Source organism: Myotis davidii, unplaced genomic scaffold, assembly GCF_000327345.1.
Source record: "Myotis davidii unplaced genomic scaffold, ASM32734v1 scaffold420, whole genome shotgun sequence".
Classification (NCBI taxonomy): domain Eukaryota; kingdom Metazoa; phylum Chordata; class Mammalia; order Chiroptera; family Vespertilionidae; genus Myotis; species Myotis davidii.
The window spans coordinates 2,308,574-2,333,859 of NW_006294421.1; the positions used below are offsets into that span (position 1 = coordinate 2,308,574).

Sequence of the window (25,286 nt, forward strand, 5' to 3'; positions counted from 1 at the left end):
GGACGCCGTGGAGCTGGACTTTTCCACGGAGCAGCCGGTGCACCAGGTGAGCCCCGCGTTCCTGTCCTTCACCATCGACGCCAACCTGGCCACGGACCCGCGGTTCCTCACCTTCCTGGGGTAAGCGCCGGGCCCGGCCCCTGTGCCCCTGTGCCCGCTCCTGGCTCCTGACATCCACGCCCGCCCTGCCACCGCTCTCCTCCCCTCCGCTCTTTTGTCTCTTCTGACAAGAGACAAAATCTCTCTCTCTGTCTCTCTCTCTCTCTCTCTCTCTCTCTCTCTCTCTCCCTCTCCCTCTCCCTCCAAACCACTCATTCCTCCCTACTTTATTCATTCAGCAGATGTTGACTGAGCGCCAACTTAGGGCCAGGTATTAACAGGAAATTTAGGGAAGAAACTTCCCAACTGCCCGGCAACGCGCTGGGAAGAGGGGCGGGCGAGAGCCGCCGGAGCTGTGAGCCTGGGTCTGCTGCACAGTGCAGGGCAAGTGCCCCTGGGGCAGGCAGGCTCCGGGCTCCGGGAGGGGTTAAAAAAATAGATGGAAAATATCTCAAAGCTTACTTACTCCATAGGTACACTTTAAAATTATATCCCTAAAACATGGATATTGTAAATACACCTTTAAAGAGCAGTTTTAGGTTCACAGCTAAATTAGGCACAGAGATTTCCCATATTACACTTTTTTTAAAGTCTAAATATTAAATAAATGAGACCAGGGAGACGATCGCAGTGCCTTACAGAGCCTTAATAAAAAGACACCTCTCCAAGTTGCGGCTCAAAATGTGGCACTGCTTTGTGGGCTGTAATTTTTTCTCATGGGGGAGAGACCAGACCTGATGCAGGTCCCTAGCCCCTGCCACACGCGTGCAGGCTGATCCCAAGATGGAGAGCTGCAGGGACCACAGGTCATCGAGGCCACTCATCTAGGTCATGAGAACCTCCAGAGGCGGCCACACCTCAACCAACCCAGACAGCTAGGTGTCGTTGGCCGTTGCCAATCACCTACATGCTGCACTTCCTGTGCTCACACTGTCAGCTGCCATTGCTAAGTTCAGTCATTTGTTCTGCAAATAAAGGCAGGTAGCCGACTGGGTTAGAGATTGGCAGTCAGACCAGCCCTGGCTGGATTCCCAACTCTGCCAAAGCAGGGTGGCTTAGTTCTTAATGGGTTGTTTGGCGACTCCGAGCCTCCATTTCTTCACCTGTAGAATGGAACTTCTATAAAACTTCCTTGCAGGACTGTAATAAGGATTTGATGAGATGACACATAAGTACTTAGCACAGTGTTTGACACAGAGTGTTCACAAAGTAAGCTAACAGCTTCTTCCTGGAAAATGGCAAGTATTTGATAACCATTCACCAGTTCTCATTGTATCTTTTGATCATAGTTAACCTCTATCTTTCCCTCTGTGGCAGGAGAGCAAGAATTTCCTGGTGGTGGAGTCCCCACTTTTCCCCTCCCCCTTAGGGGTAGGAAGGTGATACAGGTAGCAGCTGGTTGGGACAGAAAGGTCACTCTGGAGAAACTCTAAAGTATAGGCTACATATCTGAGGACCCTAGGCCTAGCTTGGTGGGGGTGGTGGGAGATGATAGGAGAGGAGATGTTCTTGACTGAAAACAGAGGGGTTAAGTAAATGACACTTACTGAAAAGTGAGAACTCAGGTTCTATTCTGCTTTTGCAGCCAGGATCTGTCCCACCCCTCCCCAAGGAAGGGCATTTGGGGATATCTTCCTGGGAAAACAGGTCCAAAAGAAAAAACCTATAGTATGACTTTTGGGATCTAGGCCTGATCACCCTGCGGTTAAGCTAACCAATTGGCTGGGACCCTCAGCCCCCTATACACACAGAACTTCCAGTCTGCAATTTAGTGCAGGTGATACCTTTATCAGTGGTCGGCAAACTGCGGCTCAGCAAACCTCGACTCGCGAGCCACACGCGGCTCTTTGGCCCCTTGAGTGTGGCTCTTCCACAAAATACCGGCTCTTCCACAAAATACCGACTTCTGCGCATGGGCCACGAAGTTTCAATTGCATTGTACGTGCGCGCCCGCACGTGGTATTTTGGGGAAGAGCCACACTCAAGGGGCCAAGAGCCGCATGTGGCTCTCGAGCCTCAGTTTGCCCACCACAACTTTAACTGCTCTTAAACCTATCTCTTTATATCCCATAGCACTCTTTCTTCCTCCCTGACCCCCACCTTTTTGTTAAAGGCTGGAGGATAATGAAAACCAAAAAAGCCCAACATGCAATAGATAAAACTGATTTTGGTTTACAAAACACAGTGTATTCCTGTTCAAATGGGCTTCCCTCCAGGGCTGGCTCCTGGCCACTCCAGATTCCTTCCTTAGCAGAGGCTGTCTTCGATGCCCACTCCCCAGAGGCATCTGCAGTCACATCCACACTATTCCCAGCTGAGAGCTCAAAGACTGCAGCTCCAAGTGGCAGGCGCTCCCTCTCCTTCTTCTCTAAGACCTACCTTCGGAAACGGGGTCCGAGGGCCCAGCTCCAGGATGGTTAGCACAGTGCCCAGAGTAGCCTGGCCATCTCAGAAGACAAACCATTTAGCTTCCTTTTCAGAAGACACCACTGAGCTTAATATCTGTCCACAGGAAGGGAGGGTGAGAGGGGCATTGTTTTGTGACAGTTCCTCAAAAGTGAGGATGTTTGGGTGATGATAGCAAGAGCCCAGCAGATGAAAGCTGCTGTAAGGAGGAGCAGATAATAAACTTAGCCGATGCTAATTAAGCCCTTGGAATAGGCCAGGCCCTGTTCTAAGCACCTTCTAGGATCTAGGTATTAACTCATTTAGTCTTCACTACAAAACTCTGAGGTCAGTACTGGTATTATCCCCATTATAAAAAGGAAGAGATTGAGGCTTAGGGAGATTCAGTAACTTGCCCCTGGTCAGCCAGCCAATACTGGAAGGAGCAGAGTTTGAACCCAAATGCTAATTGCAGAGACAAGAGTACACAAAAAGAAGGTAAAGCAGTTTATACTTTTTAAGGCAACAGGATAGGATATACTTTAAAAAAAAAAAAAAAAAAAAGGTTGTCCAGACAGAAACTAGGAAGATTGATCTAGTGAAAGCAGCACTGACCTGAGAGTAGGAGGAGCAGGGTCTAAGCCTCCAGGGTACTTCCAGAGAGGCCTATGCAAATGTGATCAGATGGCATGGTTCCATTCCCATGATGGCAAGCAGAGGGGTTTTTTGGGTTGTTGTTCACATTTGCAATTAGAGAACACAGAGCACACAGAATGTAAATGCCAGGGATAGAACAATCTAGAATTAGAAAGAACCATCTTTTCAATTTGCCCTTTTCCCAGAAGTATCTAATCAACAGCCTAATCAAAAACTTCCTAAACCTGCCCTGGCCAGTTTTTCTCAGTGGTTAGAGGGTCAACCCGAGGACCAAAGGGTCACATGTTCAGTTCTGGTCAAGGGCACGTACGTACCTGGGTCAGCTAGGGTGTGGGGTGCATGTGGGAGGCAACCAAACTATGTGTCTCTCTCACATTGATGTTTCTCTCCCTCCCTGTCCTCTCTCCCCTTTACTCACTCAAAAAAAAAAAATCAATGGAAAAAATCTCCTCGCCCGTAAAGATGGGTGGACTGAGACCAGTATTGCTCAGTAGAAATAGAATGTAATTCTCATATACAAGCTATACATGTAATTTTAAATTTTCTAGCAGCCATGCTAAAAAAAGGTTTAAAAAAAAAGCAGATGAAATTAATTTTAATGATATATTTTATGTAACAAAATATTATTTCAACATGTAATCAATATGAAAATATGAGATATTTCACATTCTTTTCCTAGTCAAGTCCTCAAAATCTGGTGTATATTTTTATACTCACACCACATCTCAAATTCAGACTAGCTACCTTTCAAATGCTCGTGACCACATGTGACTAGTGGTTACCGTGTTAGACAATGCAGTCCCCATGTCAATCAAACAAGGTTCACTAACACAGTGTACAACAGTAGAGCGCTGAGTCAGTGATAAAGATCCTAGAACCACAGTGTAATGTCCTGTTGCTAAACAGCCACAGCAACGATAATGCCATTGTGTTTGCTTTTTATAGGATTTGCTTATTTTTCTTCAGCAAAGTTCATCCCTTTTTGCCAATTTGATAAATATTTATTAATAATGACTTTTGATAATCAGATTACTGATTATTTTCAATGTCTAGTGTAAGGTTTGATAACTGATGTTGGAAAGAGCCATAGGCGCTCTATGTGCCTGTTGCTGACAGAAGTAACCAAAGAGAAACAGGGAACTGAGAACAATCAAAGCCACGCAGACTCACATTTTCTAACCTCTGAGAAGTGTTCCCCCTGACTGAGTGCTCATTCTTCTCTTCCTCCTCAAACCTTCTATTGTGGCCCCTGGAGCCCTTTGCATGGCAGTCCTGTTCTGTGCTCCTCACAGAATAAGCCTGCCACTCCTGGCCCTGGCAGAACTCTGAAGTAGAGAAGTCGATGCGACTCCTCTGGAGTAGAGGCTGGGCAGTCCCCATACTGCACTCTTCTCCCATTCCCCAGTGCAGCTTCCAGACAACTACCCACCAGTCTGAACTCCAGCCTGCTGTGATTCAGGTCCTAATGGCTTGGTGCCTGTGTCAGGTTCCCTGTCTGTAAAATATGGATAATAATGACACCACCTCATTGGGTTGTTTTAGGATTAAGAGAAATAATCTATGCCACATGCCCCAAGCACTCAGTTTAGATGAACTTGCTGCAGGCTAGAGATAGATGACTATCAGGACTCCAGGGTGAGGCTCACTGTCTCCATGTCTGGGTCTCATCCTCTGCTCCTTGTCACCACGCGCTGCTCCCCTCTCAACTCACATGTTATCGATTGAAGATGGACACAGATCTCATACTTGCCTCTCCTTTCTCTTGCCCCACCGTCATCCTAGATGACTTCAAGTCCACGTAAATAAACTACCTCTCTATCTCTTCACACCCACATTTCAAAATAATCTTCACTCAGTGTTTCACTGGAATCAGGTTGCAGCAACTTGTAAAACGTGTGCATCTCTTTCCACCTCCACCAGTGACACCAACACTGATAGCCTGAACTCAGCCATGGTGGGAATATTTACATCATGGAGATTGGCAAACGCTAAACAATAGGGCGCTTTTGCCCTGAATGGGTAGCTCTGTTGGAGTATAGTCCCCTGAACCAAAAGATTGTGGGTTCGATTCCCGGTCAGTGCACATATCCAGGTTGCAGGTTCTATCCCCAGTCTGGGCATGTGCAGGAGACAACAGATTGATGTTTCTCTCTCACATCATTTTCTCTCTCTCTCTTTCTCATCAATAACAAACATATCCTTGGATGAGAATTTAAAAAAAATAGAGCACTTTTTTTCGCTAGGGAGTCAACTTACTAGCACACATTGCTTCTCTCCGCTTCAGCCACCTAATGCCATGGCCATGCCTTGATTCTTCATCCCTAAGAACCTTTCAACATCTGAAATCTTAAAACCTCCCATTCTTGGACTAAACTCCTTACTCTCTTAACTCCTTTACTCTGTGGATCCTGAACAGCCTCCTCCTCGCTCTGATTTTGATTTTTGATTTACTACATAAACCGCTCATGTGATAATATCCACAAATCCCGGCCCCATTGTTCCTGCTAAAACCCAAACCTAGCTTAGTCTAATTGTATTTTCCCTCTTTGGAATCTATAGGGTGGCTATGAAATCCTGAAATGGAAAATATTATCTAGTTGTGGATTATAATTCATATTAATAAGCCACCTTTATGTATTTACCGCTGCTTCTAGTCTCAGTGGCCACACTGTATAGCTGAGTTATAGAGTTCTTGAGGGTGGAAGGGACTCTCCTAGCCACATGGATTGATGTTGCACTATAAATTCTTGGCTTTCAGACTTATCCCTTAGTGCGCCTCTTAATTCTTCATTTCCCCGATTCTCTCATTCTCTACTTCCTTCAAAACTCTGAGCCCATCTTCATCTCATCACTCTTAGCCTATGACCACATTTTTGTTTCCCAAAGGAAATGAAGTCACTAGACAGGAACTTCTTTTTCTTCCTGCCATCAAACCTACAGACATACCATGGCTATGTCCTTTCTTCCTTTCTCTTTTCTTAGGCCTTTTTTTCTTTTTCTTTTCTTCCTTTTTTTTTTTTTTTTTTTTTTGAGAGATAGAGAGAGAGGGAGAGAGAGAGAGAGAGAGAGAGAGAGAGAGAGAGAGAGATTGATCAGCTGCCTCCTGCATGCCCCCTGCCGGTGATTGAGCTAAAACCCTGGCATGTGCCCTGACCAGGAATCGAACTGGTGACCTTTTGGTGCATGGGATGGTTCAGTTGGTTGGGCAAGGCCAATTCTAGCTCTGTTCTGGATCCTGTCCCCTCTTGCCTCCCCAAGGACTTTGCTCTGTCAGTCATCTCTTCTCTTCCCTGGATCTTTAACATCTTTGTTTGTATTGAATGCTCCCTGTCAGCATAGGAACATCCTCAAGTCTTTCCCATCTCAAACTCCTCCCTGCACGCGTGCCTCTGCAGGAACTGCCCTCATTTTCCCTTTGCAGCTTTCCTTCCTGCCCATTCCTTCCTGTTCCACCTTCATATTGTCCCCATCACTGTGTCATGAAATAAATCTCTCCAACATCAATCACCTTCTTTTATTGCAAAATCCTGTGAACAACTTTCAAGTTGGTCTCTGACATGGATTGAATGTTTGGGTGTTCCCCTGCAAATTTATAAGTTGAAGTCCTAACCCTCAGTACCTCAGTATGTGACCTTATTTGGAAATAGTGCCATTGCAGAAATAAAATTAGTTAAGAACTGGGCATACTGGAATGGAGCAGGCTGTAATCCAGTATGACGGATGTCCTTATAAAAAGGGGAAATTTGGAGACAGACATGCATAACAGAAACAACACTCTGTGAAGATTAGAGGTATGTTGCTATGAGGAACTGCCAGAAGCTAGGAGAGGGCTGAAATAGATCCTTCCCCAGTTCATTCAGAGGGATGGTGGCCTTCCCAACTCCTAGATTTCAGATTTCTAACCTCTAGAACTATAAGACAATAAGTGTCCCTTGTTCACACCACCCAGTGTGTGGTACTTCATTACTGCACCCTAGCAAATTAATACAGTCTGTTGAAAGCATTTGGCAAGGTTGACAATTGAAACACTATCTCATCTCTTTGGGCCTGTGTCACTTCCATTTCTGGGAGTTTCCCCACTTATCTAACGGTTCTTCTCCATGACTTTCTCTAGCTTCTCTTAAATGTTGATGCTCTTCAGACTTCTGGCCTAGGTGTTTTTTCACTTCACATACTCTCCTGAGTGGTCTTACCCACTTCCGTGGGTTGAATTATTGTTCATGCAGTGGTGGGCTAGGAAATGTTGAACCATGAGCCTTCTGGGAGGAGGGGAGACTAATGTAAGTTTTCTTCCAATTTCTGTTATAAGTAATCCCACCATGGCTAATCTCAAACTGCCAACAGTTTAACAACTGGTTCTCAGAACTTAACAATTGGCTCTCACCGGCTGGTCCGAGCCAATACAAGCTGGCTCCAGCACACCTTTGCTTTTGTGCCAGACATATGCAGCCTATTGTCAGACATAAGATAATATAAAAATACCTGCAGACTTTTCTTTCCCCTAACAGCTGCTCCGGAAATGAATATCTGCAGCTGCTTTGTGTCCTTTTGTTATTTCCATGTCACTGTGGCGGTGGCAGATTTTCCCCCCTTTTCTTTTTCCTATATATGATGGAAATACCTTTGATCGGTTTTATTTTTAGGACATGTTTAGCATCTGTTTTCAATCTGGTTTTGTTTTTGTTTTGTTTTTTTGTAAGAAGGCATCAATATTGTATTCTCAAAACAAGAAAATGTTCCATTGCAACGAGACAAACAAAAAGGTCCTGAATACCAATACTTGGAAACATCTGACTTCCTTTCCTTGGCAGGAGCCAGAGCATTGGGTTTTTATTTTGTCCAGAAAACAGTCTTTGCCTGGCCCGACTTGCCCTTTCAGCAGGCTGGACTCAATAGTTCATTCACTTAACCAATACTTATTAAACACCAGCAGTGTGCCAGGGACTTATCTAGATGCTTCTCTGGGCACAGTGACGATTCCGAGGAGCCACACAGGTAAGGTCTGGGCTTTCACAGGGCTTAGGTCAGGGGTGGGGACTGGGACAGATAGGAAACCAAGGGAGCAAACTGAGGATGAAGGTAATAAAGGCAGGGTAATGTGACTGAGAGTGACCCACAATGGTAGAGTTACTACCACTGGGAACTAGGCTCTGACACTCATACATCTGACCCCAGCCATGCACAGATGCACATCTAGTGATGCCACAGCACCTCTATCTGTTGCTTGTCTCCCCCCCCCCCCCCCCCCACCTCACATTTCCCAGAAAGCCCCAGCCTCTCCACATCTTACAAATACCAGCTACACAGATTTATATGAGCTTCCTCTATCATCAAACACAATCAATATGTCAAGGACTAGAATCAGTGCCTGACCAAAGGCAGTGGAGTGACTCTGAGGAAGGCCCTGTATCAGTTTTAGGGCCATGTCTCTGCACCTGTGGGCTGGGGGTACTAGTCACTGACTCTTAGACCGAGTGCTCTCCACCCTATACCTCACCTGTATGTCTTCTGAACTCAGGCACACATGGCCAAGGGCCTGCTGGAAATATGGTTTACCTGCTGAAAGGTAAGTGTTCCATTGGCATCTCAAATTCTACAAAACTAAGCCCCCCTTCCCTTCACCCCCAACTCCAATCTATCACCTATTCTTCTTCTCAGCAAATATTACCTTCTTTCAAGATGCTTCCAGGGGCAATTCTTGATTCTTCTCCAACATTCAAATAACAGCAAATCTGGTATTTCTACCTTCATATGTATCTTGAATTTATCCATTTCTCTCCATCCCCACTGCCGTTATCTTACCCAGGCCCATTACTTTTTGTTTACATTACTATGACTACAGTCTTGGCCCTTCTATTCAGTTATTTATACTATAGCCTGAGATTCTTTCCTAAAATAAAAGTCTGATGAGGCCACTTCATGGCTTTAAATCCTTCCATGGCTCCCCATTGCTCTCATATAAAGTTGGAACTTGTAGACATGGTGGCTTACAGGCCTTCCGTGTCATGGTGCTACTTGCCTCACCAGATATCCTCTCTCAGCGACTCCTTGCCCCAATTCTAGGCTCTGGCACACCTGTCAGCTCTTCAGTGGTGCCATATGTTCTTCTGCCTCTGGTTTTTGCACAGACTTCCCCCTACTCCTGAAACACTTCCTTCAATCCTACTTCACTATCTTTGATCTGGATAAGATTTATTATTTTTGAATGTCTAGCAATGAAGTCATTTCCCCTGGAAAACCTCTAACCACTCTTTACCCCCAGCCCAAAGTCTAGGTTAGGATCCCTTTGTATATTCTCATAGCACTGTTTTGGACTTGCTTGTTTACTTGTTCATCTATATCACTAGACTATGCATTACATGAGAACTGCTGCTATTTCTGTCTTGTTTGCCATTGTGCCCCCAATAACTAGCATGATGCTTGGCATTGAGTGGGCCTGCGATGAATATTTATTGAATAAATTAATGGATAGCGATAGCTCCTTTAAGTAAATCTTGGTTTCTTTATCTATTCTTAAAAAAACATTAAAACACACACACACACACACAAATCCCGTATAAATTTAACTATCATGTGCTTATTATGGAAAAGAGGTAAAATACAGAAAAACAACAGAAAAGAGTCTATCATCCATCTGATCATATAATAATAATCATCACTCTTATCTCCTATATTATTTTCATTGTTGAAATCACACTGTGTCTACAGTTGGTTTGTCTTATGTGGTAAAATATACCAAACATAAAATTTACCATTTTAAAGTGTCCACTGACATTCAGTACTTTCACATTGTCGTGCAATCATCACCACCACCCATTGTAGAGCTTCCATCTTCCCAAACTGAAATTCTGTGCCCATTACACAATGATGCTGTGGTCCTCCTCCCTACAGTCAGGGGACTGGCTGTCTTCTGGATCCTTACCTCGTCCAAGTGAGCATTTCTGCATATTTTCTAGTGGTTGTGAGGCTCCTGTGGCCGATGCCGTCCCTCCCGGAGTGCTGGTGTTGTCGGGTGCTTGTCAGAGTGAATCCAGTTTAATGACATTTCTGAAGCCTCACTTTGTACTGCATTTTCTCGTGCTGGGACCCATGAAAATATTTTAACTTCTATTAAGATGCAGAGAAAATGAACTTTTAGGTCAAAGAAAATGTTTTACTCTATAATACTAGCATATTTGTCTTTAATTAAATAAATAGCATCATGAAAGTGCTTTTTATGGAGGAAGAGGCTCAGACAGGAAAAAGTGCCTATATAGTACAGTAAAAAGTTCTCAGGTTACAAACAAAAAAATGGTGAGGAGGAATCGCTGACATTCTTTAATGCGGGAGACTTATCCTTTGGTCAATTTCCACCTCTTAATTTCGCTTCTCTGAACATAAGTAAATAAATCTTTCAAAATTTTACATAACATTATGTATAATTAAGCAGGTGCACATCTTAAAATTTTAAATTTTAGGTTAGGTTTTGATTCCTAGGATGTTAGAAATATTGACAATTAGATAGTTTTTCCTGGGATGATTTTTCAATTTGAAATAAATCCAGATGTAAACTAAAATCAGACCAATCCAAGAATGACACAGCATTGATTTTATGTGTTTGAAGAGCATTCCAGAAAGCAGTGTGGCCAGGAACTTAAATTTAAATTTAAGTCGACTTAAATTTAAAAGGATGGTTTTCTTAGGGAAGGGATGGTTAGGGAGAGGAGGAGGAATCCTGTGTCATTTATGAACTTCTGTGGGAACATAAATTTTTGAAGACAATCTATTTTTTAAAGAAACGCAAAGTCATCGTTCCTGTACTTTCCAGCCTCTTACCTACTGCCTCCAACAATCATAAAATGTTATGAGTTTTTTTTGACGGATTGAACACTGTCCTGCTTTGCCAGAGTTAGAGCTCCACACTGCCTCCAGGTGCCTAGAGAGCAACCTGGCCATTAGAAAGATTCAGAATGAGATGACTCCCCATATAGCAATATGACTGCTTCCTCCACAGCCTGTCCAGCTAGACATGAAGAAATAGGTCCACCGAGACAGGGAGTAAATATGTTTGATCAGATTATTCTGTGGGGAAAAATTTTAATTTCTTGCTTGTCTTCCTCACAGTTCTCCAAAGCTTCGTACTTTGGCCAGTGGTTTGTCTCCTGCATACCTGAGATTTGGTGGCACCAAGACCGACTTTCTCGTATTTGATCCCAAGAAGGAGCCAAGCTTTGAAGAGAGAAGTTACTGGCAATCTCAGTTAAATCACGGTGAAACTTTTTAAAGATTAACCATATATTTTCATGAAGTGGCTAGTCATGGGCATACAGTCAGAGACTAATGGCTTCCAACTGACCTGTGGAGGCACCTGCACAAAAGAAGGAAGCAGTGGGCAGGTTTCCTCTCCCTGATGTTTTCATGAATGTGAGACTTCACCAAACAAAGGTGTGCTAGGCATAGCTGGGAGTTAATTGTGTGGAAATAGAACAACTGGAGTTGAAGGACAGAGCTGCTTGGAGGGAGCATGTAGGTAGCAGTGCCTCAAACTGATGGGAGTATTTCTGGCTGAAGATACAGCAATGGGTTGAAACCCTTCTATTCTGGAAATACAGGGTGTCCAAAAAAATGTATACTCACTTTGAATAATTATAAAGTCAGTGTCTATTAACATGTTTACGAACGTATAGTACATTTTCAAAATTTAAAAGAATCTACAGAAATGAATAATTTTTCTGTCAGTGCCTGTTTTCAAACTGGTGGCCATTCTAGTCCAGGTCCTGCGGATAATGTGAAGCAGTGGAATCGCAAACATAAAGAATCATTTTGTTCAGCTGTGGCCAGTGTTCTCAGTGGTTAGAGCATTGGCCTGAGCACCAAAGGGTAGTGGGTTTGATTCCCAGTCAAGGGTACATGCCTAGGTTGAGGGTTCGCTCCCTGTTCCCTGCCTGGGGCATGTGCAGGAGGCAACCAGTTGACGTCTCTCTCACATTGATGTTACTCTATCTCTATCTCTCTTTCTCTCTCTATCTCTATCTCTATCTATCTCTATCTCTATCTCTCTTTCTCTCTCTATCTCTATCTCTATCTATCTCTATCTCTATCTCTCTTTCTCTCTCTATCTCTATCTATCTCTATCTCTATCTCTCTTTCTCTATCTCTATCTCTATGTCTATCCCTCTTTCTCTTCCATTCTCTCTGAAAAAAAAATGGAAAAAATATACTCTGGTGAGGATTAACCAAAAAAATAATCATCATTTTGTTCAATATTTGTGTGCCCTCAGTTCATTGACTGTTGCCGGTTTTGTACTGTAATCTTTATCTTTTATGTGTCCCCATTAAAAAAAAAAAAGTCTAGTGGCACTTTAGGATAAATTTTCTTTGTTAAAAGCTTCATCTGGCTACACCCATTATTTCAAGTCAGTTAAACCTGAAAAGGAGTGAAAATGGAGTTATCAGCTATTAAAGTGTGTATACATTTTTTTGGAATACCCTATAGAATGTGGATGACAGATATAGGTAGAGAATGTGAGATATATTCTGCTTCTAAGAATAGATTTTAAGACTTACTGGGCAGTGGTTCTCAAACTTCACCTGGAGTGAGTTTAAATATCTGGATATCTGGGCTCCCACCTTAGTTCCAAGGTTAGCAAGCTCCTCTGATAGTTCTGATATGGGAAGTGTGTGGGCTTCACCTGAGAAACCTGCCCACGGAAGCCACGGGGATTTGCCCTGTGTCTTTCGTAAGTGCTATATAGACATCAAATGGATCACTACTTTAACAATTATTTTAAAAATATACATTATTGAATGATAATAATGTTTGTATAGTGTATATATTAGTGAAAAGTATTTCACTTTTCATATATTACGTATTTTCCTTTTGTTTATTTTCTTCAGTTAGGAAGTATTTAAAACAGTTAACCATGTTGGGTCAAAATTGATAGAATAAGGTGCTAGAGCAGGAGGTTATAGGGGAGAGAATGGGAAATATCTGTAATACTATCAATAAAAAATATATATTTAAAAAAATTGATAGAATAGTAATTAGAAAAAATGAAGCCCTAACCGGTGTGGCTCAGTGGATAGAGCATCGGCCTGCAGACTCAAGGGTCCCGGGTTTGATTCCTGGTCAAGGGCACGTACCTTGGTTTTGGGAACATCCCCAGTGGGGCGGGGGGGCGGGGGGAGGTGTGCAGGAGGCAGCTGATCGATGTTTCTCTCTCATCGATGTTTCTAACTCTCTATCCCTCTCCCTTCCTCTCTGTAAAAAATCAATAAAATATATTTTTAAAAACATAAATAAATAAATAAGAAAAAATGAAAAAAACAAGAGGCTTTTTTTTGAATAACACATTGGGATAGTTTACTGGCCCTTTCTCAGCAGTCGTGTGCATTCAGAAGGTCTTATAAGTTCAGACCAGAAAATGCCCTTCGCTGATCAATTTTCTTCTTCCTGTTTGGGGTAGGGTGGGGGTCAATGGAATTATCCAAGCGCTACTGAAACATCCTTTGTGAGCACAGGGATGGATAGAGCACTGGCTGCCAGAAAGCCAGAATGCACGACTTCCCAGAAAGGAAGTCGCCGGTGGGTCAGCCAGGCCTGGCAGTGAGCGCCTGGCAGGCCCGCTGTCTTGTGATAAGGAGGCACAGTCTGCCTGACAGGGTAGTGGGGGATTTTCCAGGTGCACATGTTGTGGCCTCAGAAGCTTTGACGATCCCAGATTTGAAGAAAAAAAGTCCACATTTGTTGTCCTGCCATTATGGCAAGAGGAAATTACCATTAATCAGATGTAGTAAAACATAGTTCTCTGTATTTTGAAGGTGAACCTTAAGAAAACTGATCTATGTTTTCTTCAGAGGGGTTCTCTGGTAATTTCGCATTTCTGAGGGGCTTTCTGAATTGCAAATTTATGTCCAGTGTATGGCCGATGTTTCTTAAGAAACCTGCCCTTTTGTGTGTGTGTGGTGACTGGTTAGCCAGCAAATTTGACTTGTAACAGAATATAGTTTCTCTGATCACATACCTAATAACCAGAAACTTAGCCTACTTTAGCAATTTAAGTACCTAACTAAATAAATGTATGGGATTTCAACCTTATCACTGAAAATAGATTCTCTAAATTATCTCCCATCTGCAGATATCTGCAAGTCTGGATTCATCCCTTCTGATGTGGAGAAGAGGTTACAGCTGGACTGGCCATCCCAAGAGCAGTTTCTACTCAGAGAACAGTATTATAAAAGGTTCAAGAACACCACCTACTCAAGTAAGAAATGAATGGCACCCTGCAAGTGTCCCAGCCCCTAAAATATTTGGATAGCTTGAACTTGGCCTTCAGTCTAATAAGCCCTATAGCAGTTGTGTAAAGCTGCATAATACTCAAATGTTGTCAAGAGTTAATGGGATGTCCGGCTGGTGTGGCTCAGTGGTTGAGCGTCGATCTATGAACCAGGAGGTTATGGTTTAATTCCTGATCAGGGCACATGCCCCGGTTGGGGGCTCAATCCCCAGTGGCGGGGGGGGGGGGTGCTAAATTTAAAAAGCATTTTAAAAAATTAAGTCTATATATAAAAAAAGAATTAATGGAAATCTTGAACCCAAAACTTATGGGTGTTTGTTTTTTTTCTGATCTTCACCTGACTTTACCTACTAGCCACAAAATAGTTTTGTCCCAGAAACTATTCATTCATAAGCTAATAATAACCTTAACTTCTCTGAAGAGCTAGGAAATCAAGGAAGACATGGATACATTTGTCATGTCAAAGTAAAATAGAAAAGTATAAAGAGTGGAATGTGAAAACCTTGTTGTCCATTCTCTCTCTCCCCTCCCAGAAGCAACCCCTATTGTGAGTTGGTGAATTAGGCAGAGGAATCCTGAGTCATAACCGACAGCCTTGGCCTTGAAGCAGCTTTCTCTTTTTCTTCTGTGGTTTGCAAACACATGAGTAGCACAACTAATCAGGAAGTTATTTCCATTCACGGAAACCATTTTTCAATCTTCAAAATGGGAGGATGTTCTCACGCAGGGCTTTGAAGCAACTAAACACGCAAGCCGTATCTAACTATGAAATATATTTTTATCTGAAAGATGGTGGTTTCAGACCCTCCTGAGGGATGATGTTGCCCCAGATCTCAGTTGAGGAAATTGCCTGCTCAGAGAGTCCACAACTATCTTCTTGGAACTTTTGAAAAATAAATGATCTTGAAGTTAATTTGGGTTAGTCAGCATTTCTAAAAGTACATTATTGAAAGTAAATTAGCTTCATAAGATTTATATTGTACACTCTCTGGAGTTCGGTGTATCCCATAGATTTTTAAATTTTTATATTTTTAAATTTATAAGATACAGAAAAACAACACATAAGAAATTGGAAAATACATTATATGCTAAGCTAATAGATAATGTAGTTCTCTAAACTGTTTTGCATTTTAAAATGGGGCGGGACTACTCTGATTTGGTTGCACGGGATTTGGCAAAAGGCAGGGCCACCTCAGATCCCGTTAAAGGAATGACAGAAGTACAGAGAGACCTACAGCAGCAAGGCCTCATTTGCAATAAATCCTTATGATAAAGGCCTGCTTAGAGAAGACCCCACCGCATTAAGTAATCTACAGATTCCCACTTTTTTCTTTAATCATATTAAATAGTATACCAATTTCTCTTAAATTTTCCTTTAAAAAAAAGGTTTGACCTTTTTGGAACCAAAATGGCCGGTTTTCAACATCTTTTCCTGCCTGTGGGACTGGGAACTTCATAGTTCCTATACCAGGGGAAAGTTCCTTTGCTAACTACATAGTAACTGGATCAGTAAAACTCCAGCCACCCTCTTGGCAATGCAAAAATCTGTATCAAATACAGATTGTTTATTTGTATTTGGAAATATTTGACTTCTGGTTTGAAATTCTCTATTTTAATCTGTATGTCTTGCCAACATATAGATAGGAATCCTTGTGTTTGTTCTAGGCACCAACTCATCACAGTGATAAGTATCTCAAAAGCGATTGGGAGTGTCCGCACATTGTTCTACATCCGTGGCTGGGGTTGGTAATGCCTGAGTCATGTGGGGTGGCATCGCACGATGGAAGAGAGAACAAGAGTCTGTTGGGGGAGGACACCTTGCTTTGCCAGTGGCCTGTACCCTTAAAACAGGTGTCCTAGAAGCTACAGGGACATTTTCTCATTCCAGAGCCCAGTGGGTGGTGTGTTTCACTTAAGTAGAAGATGACAAAAACATCCATCATGAGACTATAAACACACTGCAAACCTGCTAGGACAGGAAAGGCAGCAATGTGTTACAGGTATAATTCTGGGTGTGACTGCAGAAAGGAAGACTCTCTTATTAAAATAATCGCATTCAATGAGCTAACCTCATTATTATACTCCTCCACCCTCAACACCCACCCCACACTGGATGCTGGACACACTTCTGTAAATATATAAGTGTGTTATGGTATGATGCCGGGGAAAGAGACAGTGCCAATGTTTAATGTCACTTAGGTTGCTTTTGTCCCAGGGATCTTTCCATCCTCTCATACAGGAAGGGATAAGAGATTGGGTAATGACTGAGAGTTGGATAATTAGCTGTGAGTTTTCTTTCTTTTTTAAATCCTCACCCAAGGGCATGCTTAGAGAGAGGAAGGGAGAGAGTTGGGAAAGGGGGTGGGGAAGAGGAGCATCAATGTGATAGGAAAACATTGATCGGGTGCCTTCCATCCATGCCAACCAGGGATTGAACTTGCACCCCAGGTTGTGCCCTGACCTGGAATCCAGTGGCAACCTTTAGGTGACGATGCTCAACCAACTGAGCCATTCCAGCCGGGCAGCTATACTGGCTGGAAGACTAATTATTGTTCTTATTTTGAGGAGGGAGTAGACTTTTTTTTTAAAGAGTGGATTTAAACTCGGTAATATACAGCCCTTATGCTAGATGTTACTGTTGTGTGATAGGAGGCATATAATAGAAGTTCAAGCTACACACATTCCAAGTGCATCTGGAAAAATGAAGAAATTGAAGAGAAGTAAAGTATGAGTTGAATAAATCAGCTAACATGCAAACATTTCAGGTTTTTTGAAAATGCCATAATCTTTGTAAAGGGGCTGGGCAATAACAGTGCTTTATAGCTGTAAGAGATATGCATGCCTTACAAAGCGTTTTCACATGTGTAGTTTCAACCTTGGTTTTGTGAGATAGGTAGGCGGATGATGGTACCAGTTCTAGGATTGCAGATCCGTAGCTGAGGCTCATGCAGGGTTCCACCTCCAGTTATTCAGTCTGTAAGCGGGAGAGTGAGGCCTGGAACTCAGGACTTAGATTTCTGATCAGGACACTTTCTGCAATGTATAAGGCTAAAATATAGCAGTGAGTAGGCAGTTCCAGGAATTTTATAACAGACTCTAGTAATGGCACCACCACCAAAGAACTGTGAGATATTGGACAAAGCACTTCGTTTCTTTGGGTGCCCATTTCCTCAAAGGAAAATGAGGGTGGAGGCTCGGAGAGGACTCAGTAATCTCAAAGGCCCACGCTGTCCTAAACTGTGGCTTTAAGATCCAGTGGAACGCTGGGCAGCTGGGCTCAGAGAGCTTTGCACCCTGCAGTGTCCATGGGTTATGCATATATGCATACAAGTTCTTTGGTTAATCTCTTCCCACCCACCCACAAGATTTGGTTTTTAAACTGGGAGAGTTCAAGAGTTCTATTTAACATGTGACTAAATATACATGCAAATCTCAATAACTTATTTAGCATATGATAACATTTAAAGATAACACTAAAAATTACACTGTTGCCACTCTCAAACAGTGATTATAGACTAGTAATGGTTTAAAAATCTGAGTTCAAAAGTTCTCAAACTTTTATGGCACTTTAGTGACTCAGGGATTTTTTTCACAGCGTATTTAGCCTAAAAGAAATGCTGAAGAGTTTGCTAATAGGTTATTAGGTTCAAACAACCAAAGAGTAATAATTCTCATTGTCCAACAGACGTCAAAGTGTTTCCCTTGCAATTTAAAAGATCCTGCAATACCCCTGTGAGTAGGTTTGCCTGGTTAACTTTGAATTTCAGATAAAAAAATTTTTACTGTATTTCTCAACTATTGCATAGAATATCCACAAAAAAAGTGTCATTATTGCTTTGAAGTTCAAATTTAACCAGATACCCTGTATTTTTATTTTATTTCTTTATTATATTTAATGGGTTGACATTGATTTATAAGATTATGTAGGTTTCAAGTGTACATTTCTGTGATACATGATCTGCACATTGCATTGTGTGCCCACCACCAAAGTCAAAGCATCTTCTGTCACCATATATTTGATCCCCTTTACTCAACCCAGGCAAGTGCCCTGCCTGGGAATCGAACCATGACCTCCTGGTTCATAGGTCGACACACTACCACTGAACTACGTCAGCTGGGCTGTTTGTCTTCCTTGTTTGTTCATTTGTTGCTTTCAGGTTTATATCCCACTTACGAGTGAAATCATAAGGTTCTTAACTTTTCCTGTCTGACATATTTTGCTTAGCAGGATATTCTAAGGTCCATCCATGTTGTTGTAAATGATGCCCTGTATTCTGTTTGTTTTTTGCTAAATCTAACAATCACACCGGTGAATTCATGGTGGCTTTCCAGGGTGCCTTGGCACATTATAGCCCAGGGCCAGTTTTTAATACAAAATTCTATTTATTTAAAATTAATAAATCATATACATGAATTTTTCAAAAAAACGTTTTTAATTAAATTTACCAAAATATTTTGTGACTGGGTTTATAACTAAAGATATTTAGATTATTAAGCTTAGGGCTATGTTGACTGATGAAGGTTTGGCCTGTGCATATTGAGCACTGAGCTGCTACAATATGGTTTTTCCAATTCACCTGAGGTCATTTGAATAAAACCTGAGTGCCAGGCCAAAGCTTCTAGTACCTTCCATGAGACTTGATTAAACAGCTGAAGCAAATGAAGTTACATTAATTTTTTTTTAATTTGCCAGTCCAGTTTTGTTGTCTCTTATTCATAATTATATTCACTCCTTAGGACAGAAATTCCTTAGATTTAACAGCAGAAATAGTGGAGGCCTTCATCCCTGTGGTGCCAACCTAACTATTAAGTTATGTTCCTTTTCTAGGAAGCTCAGTGGATATACTGTATACTTTTGCAAATTGCTCAGGACTGGACTTGATCTTTGGTCTAAATGCCTTACTACGAACAGCAGACTTGCAGTGGAACAGTTCTAACGCTCAGCTGCTCTTGGACTACTGCTCTTCCAAGCGTTATAACATTTCTTGGGAACTAGGCAATGGTAAGTACCCCTGGAACATTTCATTAACGAGATTCCCCTTTGGCATTATTTGTTTATACTTGTGATATCAGCAAATGCACTTCTAGTTCATTTGTGCAGTGCTCAACAGTGCAACTTTTGGATTGCTTAAGGCAGAAAACTCCTATGTATATCCCAGAACCTGTTGCTAATTCCAGTTTATGATACATTTGAGCTGAGGACAACTCATTGAAACCAGCAACTTCCACAGTTCCCTAGTTTCCTTGAGATTTTCAGGGTCACTTTAAGCCTATTAGGCTTGGCAGGCTGGACTTGGCAAAACTGTAAAGCAGGCTGTTGCTTTTCCCCTTCCACTCCTTTACCTGTTTCTTGACTTGTCAGTTAATCTCAGCAACGCCATTCCAACCCTCATGAAATGCTCAAGCTAGAAGTTCCCAGTGTAGAATCCTACCCAGGTCAAACTCCTGATTGTCTTCTTTTTTGCAAGGAATGTATAAATTCTAACTAAAGTGCGAATGAGTAGCCACTTCATTCAAACATATTTATAGTGCCTTTTTCGCACATCAGCAAATGGAACTGACGATAAAATGGGAAATGAGATGTAATAGTATGATGAACACTGTCCTGAGTGTTTAATAAGTATTAACTTATTTTATCTTTTTAACCACCCTGAAGTAGATACAATTATGACCTTCATTTCACAGATAGCAAGAGCAACAAAAGGTTAGCTAAATAGCTTTGTGATGCTGTGCAACTCTTAGAGGATCCTTAGAGAAGTTAGGCTTTGAACCCAGGCAATCTGCCTCCAGAACAAGGTCTCTGCTCTCTTGAGACTTCTACTCTAGAGGTAGGGAGCCAAACCAACAAGAAAACAAGCCAAGAAATGATGCATGCCAGGAGCGGTATGAGTTATGGTAAAGTCTAGAAGCAGCTTTTCTGATCGGGTTGCTGAGGATAACTGTCAACTTAGAGCACGCGCACACACAGAATAGAAGGGTAGAGGCAACTGTATCTTAGCTAGATGATGAACAACTTACCATAGCCACCATATGCATAATAGGTCACCTGAACCCATCCTTACCCATCTCCCAACCTCCTTTCCTTCCTCCCTCCTTCCTCTTCATCCCTCCCTACTTCTCTCCTTCCCTCCCTTCTTCCCCCCTCCCTCCTTTTCTACCCTACAATCCCCAACTCCTTCTGTTCTTCACAGTGAGATAAAAGAGTGATGTCATTATGTTTCCCTCTTCCTTGAGCCCCATTTTGCAAAGAAAAGGTCTGGTTTCAGGGTGAAGGTATATGTGGGAAGTAGTTTGGACACCGTGCCTCCCTCCCATCTCTTCAGCTTTGCTACTTCTAGGATCATTTGCACATATAAACCTTCTATTTTTTCAGCTATCCATTGGTTAAAATCCTCGTTGTTAATTTCAAATAGTTTTAATATGCCCTCATACCTTAGTTATAGAATTCAAAACTTTGTTTTTCTGCAATATTGTCTTTATAACTAGTGGTTCTACTTTCCGTGACTTTGGATTCTAAGGTTTTTGAAATTTGAAGAATGTTTTGTTATGTTTGCTTTTAAATAAGAAATTTCTACATAAGCGATTCTTTTGAAAATTGCTCTTTCAGAACCTAACAGTTTCCAGAAGAAGGCTGGTATTTTCATTGATGGATTGCAGTTAGGAGAAGATTTTGTTAAGTTGCATAAACTTCTAGGAACATCTGCTTTCAAAAATGCAAAACTCTATGGTCCAGATGTTGGTCAGCCTCGGGGAAAGACTGTTAAGATGCTGAGCAAGTAAGAGCTCGAGGAAGAATCTCTTTCCTTAAAAACTGTATTTCTCTGGTGTAGAATCTTCAATAGTCCACGTGTTATTAACAGTTTTCTGCCGGGCTAGCTGGTTAAGCAAAAGAGAAAACATTGACTGGCTCAGAATACCAAGGATTTGGGTCAAATGGTACCTGTGATAAAGTTTGTATCTGAGTTAGGAAGTTTGTGTTTGCCTGATCCTAAAGCAGTAGCCAGCCCATTTCTTGTGCATATATTGTGTGTGTGTGTGTGTGTGTGTGTGTGTATATATATATATGAGAATTTAGTGATAACATAATAGATTTTGATTTTGTAGTTTCCTGGAAACTGGGGGAGAAGTGATTGATTCAGTTACGTGGCATCAGTAAGTACGTCTCCTGTTCTTTGTTGTTGTTGTTGTTATTCTTTTTTCATTGAATTTATTGATTAATAAAATTATGTAGGTTTCAGGTGTACAAGTCTCTACTACATCATCTGTATATTATACTGGTGCTCACCACCCCAAGCCAAGTCTCCTTCCATCACCATTTATCCCCTGTTTACCTTCTCATACCTTCCTCTCACTCCCCTTACCTCTGGTAATCACTATATGGTTGTCTGTGTCTATAAGGTTTTTTTTTCTTGCTTAAACTGTTCACCTTTTTCACCAAACCTTGCTACCCCGCTCCTCTCTAACAGCTGCCAGGCTGTTCTCTGTATCTATGAGTCTGTTTCTATTTTGTTAGTTTATTTTGTTCATTAGGTTCCACATAGGAGGGAAATCATATAATACTTATCTTTCTCTGACTGGCTTATTTCAGATAGCACAATACTCTCCAGGTCCATCCATGTTGTTGCAAAGGGTTAGATTTCCTTCTTTTTTTTTTGGCCAAGTAGTATTCCATTGTGTAAATGTACCATAGCTTTTTTATCCACTCATCTACTAATGGTATGTCTTCTTAATACTAAAAAAGTACTGCTAGCTTTACTTACTGGTGTTTTTTTATTCCAAAAATGATTTCCATTTAACTGCTAAATGACTTTATAATTCAAGTAAGAATCACAGTGTCTCAAACAGCACTGTAGTAAAATTTTAATAAAACAAAAATTTAAACTTATTTTAAATAATGTGATAGTTTCTACAAGATCAAAGCACGCTATCCTTTAACTCATGAGACAGATAAGTAGCTACAGCCAGTATGCTTGCGGAAGAACAAGTAACCCATGAGGCCCTGCACTGATGACTGTGTCTCCTCAAGGCAGAGTAACTGATCCCCTTTTATCGCCATCTCGCCTTAGTAGAGCTTCTGCCTCTTTCTTATAATAGAGGTAGTAAGAAGAGCAGGTTCTGCCAAAAGCAGAAAGTAAAGGTTGTTATTTTTTTCTGATTATTTTCTAAATAATTTAGCTACTACGTGAATGGACGAACTGCTACCAAAGAAGATTTCCTAAACCCTGATGTATTGGATACTTTTATTTTACCTGTGCAAAAAATTTTTCAGGTAATAGTCTTTTATTCTTTTTTATGTAAAACCAAAGTCCTTATTCTGTGGTTTAGCTAGTGCCAAATTCTATAAGTGTATACATTTACATGTTTTCTAATCTTAGAGAACAGGCGCTAATCTTATGCACTTTCTGTCCCCTTAGCATCAGGTCCTACCCGTGGACGTTGATTAGAAATGAAAAATACTTCTAATAGCCTTTTGGTAGAATTAACTTTCATAGGCTATAAGAATGAGATTGTTTACATTTATTCCACACCTAGAATTCCAATAAAAGTAAGTTACCCAAGACCTAAATGATTGCAAACATATTTTGTAACTTTATTGGACAGATGGGTCTGGGAATACAAGATTTTGAATATCATTAATCTCCAGCACCATCGTTGGTCAGCTTGCTTGCATTTACCATGGAGACTTTCCTGTTTGATAGGTTGTTGAGATGACCAGACCCCACAAGAAGGTTTGGTTAGGAGAAACAAGCTCTGCGTATGGGGGTGGAGCACCCTTGCTGTCCAACACCTTTGCGGCTGGTTTCATGTGAGTGAAGTAGCACTGGCCTCAGGGACTAGATTTCAGCACGCTCCTATTCTATTTGATTGAAATAACTCATCAGCTAAAAGTCTGATCAATGATGGTTTCTGTGGCTGAGCTCCAAAATTTGTGCCAGATTTTGTCAAATAATGATTTACTAAAGCTTGTTGGACATACTGTATTTAATCATTGTATGAATGAATTGCTTTAGGAGTTCTGTTCCTTAATTTTGGCCCATGGCCATGCCAAGGATTCCTCCTCTAAAGAAGTACATTGTCAAAACAAAACAAAAATGTTGTAAAGGAGTGTATCTATAGCTCTGACTCTGGAAGGATTTGTAGTTCATGCTACACAGTTATTACAGATTCCCAAGAAGTTTAGAGCCTGAAGTATGAGGTCACACCAGAGGACCTATCAATGAATTTAAATGAACTCCTACTCCAACCATCACAAACTTGATTGCTTTAAACAACTGGTTAACTTACATTCCATAACACCATTAACACTCTCATATTGAGACTTATTCTCTTTCCTGTCTTACTTACACAAAGTAGGAGACTAAGCCCAGAATAAAGTACAAATCATTTATGCTCCTGGGGGCATGATGAGTAGAGAAAAAAATGGAGATGTTTGTTTTGCTATTAACCAAAGATAAGGGGCAGGAGGTGTCCATAAAAGTTTAAGTGTGATCCTACTTATTTCACATTTTACTACTCCTGACTACATGGAACCCTGTAGTATTTAGACCTCACATAGGGATGGGGAGGAGGGGTAACTTGAAAGACAAGGAATAACTGTCTGTGGGGGTAGGAATTTATCTACTCGGTTTTATAGACCAAATCATAGCCTGAAGGGGACTTCCATGGCGTATTAACAGTCCTCTAGGACTTGTAATCATGCAGAAGTATGGGAACTTGTGAAGGGAAGGATAGTCTCCATTTGATTTGAGTGACTTATTTACAATTAATACCAGTTTTCTGGTTTCATAGATGAATAAATCAGAATAGTGGATAATTAGAATTAAGTTATTTTGTTTTCCAAGTTTGAAATAAGTCGGGCCTCACTGTTCCAGGTGGCTGGATAAATTGGGCCTGTCGGCCAGGATGGGCATAGAAGTGGTGATGAGACAAGTGTTTTTTGGAGCTGGAGACTACCACTTGGTGGATGAAAACTTCGAACCTCTACCTGTAAGTGATCATGATTCTTCTATTTCTGTGAGTAGGTTAGACTATACTCAGGACCCCTGTCTTAACCTCCTATGAATTGTCAACCCTCTCAGTAAATTCAGTGCTCTCAGTGTAGCCAAACCATGGAAAGGGTAGAGAGAATCCATTCTAACTTTTTTTGTATGTCAAGAGAAGAACTTGAGACCCAGGAATAATGTTTTTAATGTGAGCCATTTTGGACGTGGTGTGGGGTTTCTTTAAAAGGGGTCATTTGAAATTTTATGACTTTCGTTTTACAAGGTATAAAACTTGGATCAAAAAATGTTTAAGAGTAAATCAATGTTAAAATTGGTTATAGTATCCAAAGCTTTAAAACTTTTATGTCATTAAATCATAATTTATTTAACCTTAAGGTAAGCCAGTAGTATCACATATTTGTTCAAAAATCTCACCCAAAGAATTGGCTATCCTATCTAATAAAAGACAAAAATGGTAATTGGCGTACGACCAATACCCTTTTCATTGGCTAATCAGGGCTATATGCAAATTAAGTGCCAACTAAGATTGGCAGTTAACTGCCAACAAGATGGTGGTTAATTTGCATATGTAGGCACAATGCAGAGAGGCAAAAGGGAAAGCAGGAAGAAGCCCCCTGACACTGACAGTGATGGGAAATCCAGGGGGGAGCTAAGAGCGGGGGGCTGCCTTTGCCCTGCCCCCCCAGCCATGATTGGAGAATCAGGTGCCTTTTCCACCCTGGCCAGTGATAGCAGGAAGTAGGGGTTGAGCCAGTGATGGGAGCTGGGCATGGTCGAAGCTGGCAGTCCCAGGAGCTAGGGGTCCCTTGCCTGGGCCTAAAGCGAAGCCCACAATCACGGGGCCGCTGCAGCTTCGGGTCCCCCC

General features: G+C 41.6%; 1 protein-coding gene across 1 annotated transcript in view; it reads left to right on the forward strand.

Annotated features, from left to right (window-relative positions):
* The window catches only part of HPSE (heparanase), a 40,653-nt gene that overhangs the window by 2,359 nt on the left and 13,008 nt on the right, over window positions 1–25,286 (forward strand). Inside the window, exons 2-10 of the mRNA XM_006768676.2 lie at window positions 1–120; window positions 11,245–11,390; window positions 14,259–14,384; window positions 19,246–19,419; window positions 21,025–21,193; window positions 21,522–21,569; window positions 22,593–22,686; window positions 23,117–23,223; window positions 24,290–24,404. Of these exons, the coding sequence (XP_006768739.1) occupies window positions 1–120; window positions 11,245–11,390; window positions 14,259–14,384; window positions 19,246–19,419; window positions 21,025–21,193; window positions 21,522–21,569; window positions 22,593–22,686; window positions 23,117–23,223; window positions 24,290–24,404 (1,099 nt within the window). The remainder of the gene's footprint in view (window positions 121–11,244; window positions 11,391–14,258; window positions 14,385–19,245; window positions 19,420–21,024; window positions 21,194–21,521; window positions 21,570–22,592; window positions 22,687–23,116; window positions 23,224–24,289; window positions 24,405–25,286) is intronic.